Raw genomic sequence first — 7204 nt, 5'->3', positions numbered from 1 at the left:
ATAGACTATTCTATAGTTCAGACTATAGACTATTCTATAGTTCAGACTATAGACTATTCTATAGTCCAGACTATAGACTATTCCATAGTCCAGACTATAGACTATTCTATTGTTAGACTATTATATAGTCTGTATTATAGACTTTTTTTATATTTCTAATTATAGATTATTCTGATTTTTAAACTATAGTCCAGACTGTAAAATCTATATGCATCCCGCATATTATAGAATATACAATTTAATCTAGTTTTGTTTACGTACTTTATTTTGTTTGTTTCGTAACCAAATTAAAGTATAACATTACATGTCATGTCACAGAGGCATCAAACAACTTGACACACCACACGCGATGTATTTTTCTACTCGTTGACTGACAATTCAGTTTCAGCTAAAAACCCAAAAAGGTGTGATAACTTTAATAAGATTTTTTTTTACTTTTTTGATAGAGAACGTGTTTAAAGTTTTGTTTTCGACAAAAGGGTTTAGAATTACAAATAAGAAGATTTAAAATTGTAAGCCAAACTTAAGTTTTATGGTTGAAAAAACAAGAAGAAGGATGCTGAAAATAACTTATTTTATTTGTTTTTTTTTTTTTGAAATTTTGGTGGGTGTGACTGTTAGAGAACCAACAAATTGTTTAAATCTAAACAGGATTTAAGAAGTTAATAGTTGAATATTGTAAGAATACACATTTTATAACATTAGCTGTTATTATTTGTCTTAAAAAAAAAACAACTTAAATGAAAATCATTACTTTTAATAGTTATTTTGAACTTTATTTATAAAATAATAAAAAAGGTGGGGTTCTTTTATCTTAACTTGGCTGGCTGTTGGCTAGCTTTCTTTATTAGACAATATTCGATAAATAGATTTATTATTATAGAAAAAAGTCGAAAATACAATATTTTTAAAAAGAATTTAAGTTAGAAATACACTGTCAAAAACTATGCTTATCCATTAAGAGAACTTGAGATTTTATTAGCTACATGTAATGTTAATCTCTATTTTATTCTTAGGTGTAATAGAGAAATTTTCTTAATTACAAAAACTTTTTTTTTCATTCCAAATAACTTTCAAAATAAAAATAATAAAAATTTACCACAAATAAGAAATGTTTTTTTTTTCATTATCCTTCTCTAATACAATAGATTTAGTCAACAACCTGTCAAATTGTTAATTAAAGCTGTTGGCAACATGTTGATTGCTTCATTTCTTGAAAACATGTTGAAAGGAAATCAAAAATTACATAAACTCATTAAAATAATTCTTTCTCCAGCATAAATTTAAATAATCACAGCATGACTGATGTGTTAAAATAAACTGCATGCAGATTTTCCCATTTAATGTCAGTCTTAACTGACACTTGGAAAATACTGATGCCTGACGACTGCCTGTGCTTCTGTTAACGTAACGTAACAAAAAGAAAAAACAGTTTTTGATTTTGAAGAGAAAAACGATCGTGGTTAAATATGTATGCCAAATAATAAAGATTGACAGATGTGTAAATTAAAAACAAACTGTAGCAGTGTGAAAGAGTAGCTAATGTACGAGGGGTGGTGCTAGAGGATATAGATAAGAATATTTATCTAAAAAAAATTAATCATCAATTTACTCTTAAGAGAAAAATCATAATCACCAATTTGTTATAAAGAAAAGAATAATCAACTATTTTCTCTTTCAACGAAGACGATCGATCGTAACAATCGCTAATATTATTTTCACAGAAGTCGATCATCAATTTTCGGTAAAGAGAAAGATGTTATCCAATTATCTATAAAGAGAAAACTAATCGCCAATTATTAAGAGAATTGATCTGTAAAATTTCTTTACATAGAAATTTGATCCCTAAATTTTGATCATATTTGCTATGAAAAAGTTTTTATGGTTATGGCTTATGGTTAAACCCAAACTCGCGAAGAGAGAATGTTGGTTTAGGGACCGGATTCTATCTCCTGCTGTTGCCATCTCAACAGATGTCACTGGGTGATGTGACACAGCAACCTATACTGGATTCCTGAAACCTTTTAGTATCTCTTACACTTCGCTTAGTAGGGCACCAGGATAGTTTGGGGAATTTTTAAGTTGGTGGTTGCCTGTCATTCCGTAGATCGTTCCTTATTGTCATCGAATGAAACTGAAGAAAGTTAGTGATCGATCGATCGATCGGAAAACTCTCCTTTGTCCAAAGTACAAAGATTGCCACCTGAGTTCTACAAGTCTACCAAGTGGAAGAACAAAGACCACCGGCAGTAGATCACGTTAAGCACTCAGACATTCTTGACATTTTTATGTGAAGTGGAAGATGATTTCTGTTTATTTAAAAACATAACACTAATTAATTTTTGATTAAAGGAAAAAAAATTAAAATTTTTTTTAAATAAAATTGATCGCAATTTTCTTTTAGGAAGAAAATTACTCGCCCATTTTCTTAAAAGTAAAATTTATCGATTTTTTCTATAATAAGAAAATTTATCGATAATATTCAATAAAAAGTGAATTTTTCGACAATTTCCTATAAAAAGAAAATTTATCGAATATTTGCTATCAGAAGAGAATTTATCGAAAATTCGCTATCAAAAAAGAATTTATCAAAAAATTGCTGTAAAAAGATTAAAATTTATGGAAAATTTTCTATAAAAAGAAAATTTATCGAAAATTGTCTATAAAAAGAAAATTTATCGAAAATTTGCTATTAAAAGAGAATTTATCGAAAATTTTCTTTAAAAAGAGGAAAATTTATGGAAAATTTTGCAATTTTGAAAATTTATGAAAAATTTTATTTAAAAATAAAATTTATTGAAAATTATCGATAAAAGGAGAATTTATCGAAAATTGTCTATAAAAAGAGAATTTATCGAAAGTTTTCCATAAAAAGAGAATTTATCGAAAATTTTCCATAAAAAGAGAATTTATCGAAAATTTTCCATAAAAAGAGAATATATCGAAAATTTTCTATAAAAAGAGAATTTATCGAAAATTTCCTATAAAAAGAGAATTTATCGAAAATTTTCTATAAAAAGAGAATTTATCGAAAATTTTCTATAAAAAGAGAATTTATCGAAAATTTTCTATAAAGAGAGAATTTATCGAAAATTTTCTATAAAAAGAGAATTTATCGAAAATTTTCTATAAAAAGAGAATTTATCGAAAATTTTCTATAAAAAGAGAATTTATCGAAAATTTTCTATAAAAAGAGAATTTATCGAAAATTTTCTATAAAAAGAGAATTTATCGAAAATTTTCTATAAAAAGAGAATTTATCGAAAATTTTCTATAAAAAGAGAATTTATCGAAAATTTTCTATAAAAAGAGAATTTATCGAAAATTTTCTATAAAAGGAGAATTTATCGAAAATTTTCTATAAGAAGTGAATTTATCAAAAATCATCTAAAAAAAGCGGAGACTTATGGAAAATTTTATATAAAAAGAGAATTTAGCGACAATTTTCTATGAAAGGACAATTTATCGAAAATTCTGTATAAAAAGAGAATTTATCGAAAACTTTCAATAAAAAGTGAATGTATCGAGAATTGTCTAATAAAAAAAGAGAATTTATCGGAAATTTTCTATAAAAAGAGAATTTATCGAAAATCTTCTATAAAAAGAGGAGACTTTATGGAGAATTTTCTATAAAAACTGAATTTATCGAATACTTTCAATAAAAAGAGAATTTGTCTAGAATTTTCTGTAAAAAGAAAATTTATCGAAAAATTTTTTATAAAAAGAGAATTTATCGTGAATTTTCTACAAAAAGAGAATTTATCGAAAACGTTCTACAAAATAAGAATTTATCAAATACTTTCTATAAAAAGAGAATTTATGGAGAATTTTCTATAAAAAAAATTTTTGGAGAGTTTTCTATAAAATGAGAATTTTCTACAAAAAGAGAGTTTATCCAAAATCTTTCATAAAAAGAAAATTTATCGAACATTTTCTATATAAAGAATATGAATATGAATATTTTTAATAAAGAAAATTATTAACGATAAATAAATTTTTTTCTTAAATTACCAACAACTAATTAAATTTGTTTTACAAATGATTCCAAAATCTATCATTAATAAATACTTTTCTTTGACATTTGTTTATCAACAATTTAATTTTTCTTTTCTTTAGCCATAAATCTAGTGTAGTGTATGAGTGTGTTGCAAATTTTTACTAGACACACGTAGTTGCAACATAAAAAAAAACATGTTAAAAATGCAACCTCATGCATCAATCAACAACATTAAATGAAAGTAATTATTTGATTTGTTATTGTTTGAAACTTGCAACTTAATGTGGCAGTAATGAAATGTTGTTCTATGTATTGCTGTTGTAGTTAAGCAAGTCAGTCACTTGTGGCAATTATGACTAACGACGACAGTTTATAGCTTTGAAAAGAAGATTGGAAAAACAATTTTGCTAAAATTGTCTTTTTAAAAATAAAGACAGATTTCACTCAATCATCATTTCCCTCTCTCTCTCTCTATCTCACACACAGAGTTGCTTCTTTTTTTATTTCAGAATATAAACAATAAAGAAACTACAACAATTTTTAACGTTTTGAAGAAATGTAAAATTTAAACCTGAAAATTGTATAAAATATCTTCTGCCACATTACTACAACAACAAGTGGTGACTTGGATGTATGTAAGTTGCTTGTTAACGTGTGAAATCCACATTTGTTCTTTCTTTTCTTTTCTAAATAATTGACTAACAATTTTGTTTTTCTATGTCTGAGTCTATATATTTCTAGCTTTGTTGCTTGTAATCCGGGTAGAAAGATGTTTAGGTTGTATGGATTTTCCTCTTTTTGTTGGGTTTTGTCTTTATTTTTGTTTATTTTTTTTTTAGACTTTCAATAAATATTTTTCTTTATTGTTTTGTTTTCTTTTCCTTTTGTAAAGAATAATTGTCAGGCATTAAGAAAATATGTTGCACGGTTATGAGATTATAAGCGAAAGCTAAATGTCCATAAAAATTCTTCGTTGAACAAAGGAAAAAAAGCACTTTAAACATTTGTTAATGGATGGAGTTCAATATAGGTTACTAACGGCTAAAAAGGTACACTACGAGGAAAATTGAAGAACTTTTTTTTATTTAAAAAAAATTTGTTAACAAATTTTTGTTGCCAAATTTCGCTAAATTTTGTTTTTTATAGAAAATTTTCCATAAACTTTCTTTTTATAGAAAATTTTCTTTTTATAGAAAATTGTCCATAAATCTTCTTTTTATAGAAAATTGTCCATAAATCTTCTTTTTATAGAAAAATTTCCATAAATTTTCTTTTTATAGAAAAATTTCCATAAATTTTCTTTTTATACAAAAATTTCCATAAATATCCCTTTTATAGAAAATTTTCAATAAATTTCTCTTTTATGGAAAATTTTCAAAAAATTTCCCTGAACGAAAATTTTCAATAAATTTCACTTTTATGGAAAATTTTCAATAAATTTCACTTTTACGGAAAATTTTCAATAAATTTCACTTTTATGGAAAATTTCCAACAAATTTTCTTTTTTTATAGAAAAATTATCTTAAATTTTCTTTTTATAGAAAATGTTCTTCAATTTTCTTTTTACAGAACATTTTCCTTCAAGTTTCTTTTTATAGAAAAATTTTTATAAATATTGTTTTTATAGTTTTTATTGTTTTTCCATAAGTTTTTCTTTTATAGAAAATTTTCCATAAATTTTCTTTTTATAGAAAGTTTTTGTTCAATTTTCGTTTTATAAAAAAATTTTCCATAAATTTTCTTTTCAAAGAAAATTTTTGTTTAATTTTCTTTTTATACAAAATTTTTTATATATTTTCTTTTCATACTAAATTTTCTTTATGAGAAAACTTTCCATAAACTTTCTTTTTTTAGAAAATATTTCATAAATTTCATTTTTTTAGAGAATTTTTCTTTTATAAAAAATTTTCGTTAAATATTCTTTTTAAAGAAAACATTTTTTTTAATTTCCTTTCTAAAGAAAATTTTCATTAAATTTTCTTTTTATAGAAAGTTTTTCTTAAATTTTCTTTTTGTAGAAATTTTTATATAAAATTTGTATTTTTTCTAATTTTATTTCCTTTTGTTTCCTTACAGATCGATGATGCTGCCATACAAGTCTATAAAGATGGTGATTATGGTTCCTATTTGGATTTGGAATCATCATTGGCTGAACAGTCGGAAGAAATTGAAGGTCTTAATTCTAGGTAAGCTCACTTAACAATTTCCCAAAAAATGTCTATTACTTAAATGCTAAAAACTTGTTAATTTGTTGTATTTTTTCAACAAAAAGTACTTAAACGGTTTCTTTTTCATACAAAAGCAAAAAAATCGCACCATAAAAAATTACAAACCCATCAGAATTAAACGTCTGACCAATTTGTTTTTTTTTTGTTCATATTTTTTTGAAAGTGTTGTTTTTACAAAAAAAAATATAAATTTAACAGCCCGTTTTTATTTTTATTATTTTCGATATTAGTTTCACTTTTCTGTGTCGGACACATATTGACGCTTGATGTAATTTACCTTGAACCCCACTTTGAAAACAACTTTAGCAACCGCAGCAACTAAAAACTGCAACATTTATGTTGCTTCAGCTAAATGAATGATGATGTTTAGCCGAAGAAATGATGTTAAATGTTAAGATTTCATTGTATTCGCCGGCTTGGTAATTGAGTTTAAATTTTCTTCTCTTTTTGATTTTTTAATTTTTGGCTCATAAATTGTGTTTCAGTTTTATTTTTCGTATACATATATGCCAAAATATGTTTGTTGCAAGACTCATTTTCTTGTCTTTCTCTGTGTCTCTGGGCCATGATCACTTTGATCGTTTTACAAGTTTATTGAGTTCCTGCAACTGTTTTAAGAAGTTTCGTTTTTCGGTACTTGAAGTTAAATGAAATTTGGTTGGTAGCACAGAAGAACTTCCTTGTGTCAACCTTTGTTTTGTTCGACCTGAGTTGTGCTAACATTTGGACAGTAGTGCGAAAATCTATGACTATAGTCTTGTTATGAAATCAAGTGGCAATATTCTCGATAGTAGATCAGACTATAGTCGTAACTTATGATATAATCATGACTATTGACTATACCGCAGTCTTGCTTATAGTAAAGACTATAACTAGATTATAGACTAGACTATAGACTAGACTATAGACTAGACTATAGACTAGACTATAGACTAGACTATAGACTAGACTATAGACTAGATTATAGACTAGACTATAG

At 25.3% G+C, this 7204-nt stretch overlaps 1 protein-coding gene across 9 annotated transcripts in view; it reads left to right on the top strand.

Annotated features, from left to right (window-relative positions):
• LOC111681359 (protein piccolo) overlaps positions 1-7204 on the top strand; it is a 119232-nt gene that overhangs the window by 76510 nt on the left and 35518 nt on the right. For all 9 annotated transcript variants that reach the window (XR_006941054.1, XR_006941051.1, XR_006941053.1 and 6 more), the window contains exon 6: positions 6074-6183. Coding sequence is in view for 5 of the 9 variants with exons in the window: in XM_046952141.1 (XP_046808097.1) it covers positions 6074-6183 (110 nt within the window). In the remaining 4 variants the exon portion in view is untranslated. The remainder of the gene's footprint in view (positions 1-6073; positions 6184-7204) is intronic.

Source organism: Lucilia cuprina, chromosome 5, assembly GCF_022045245.1.
Source record: "Lucilia cuprina isolate Lc7/37 chromosome 5, ASM2204524v1, whole genome shotgun sequence".
In the NCBI taxonomy this organism is placed as follows: domain Eukaryota; kingdom Metazoa; phylum Arthropoda; class Insecta; order Diptera; family Calliphoridae; genus Lucilia; species Lucilia cuprina.
The sequence above is the reverse complement of the archived record's forward strand: the minus strand, read 5'-3'. Positions and strand labels throughout refer to the sequence as shown.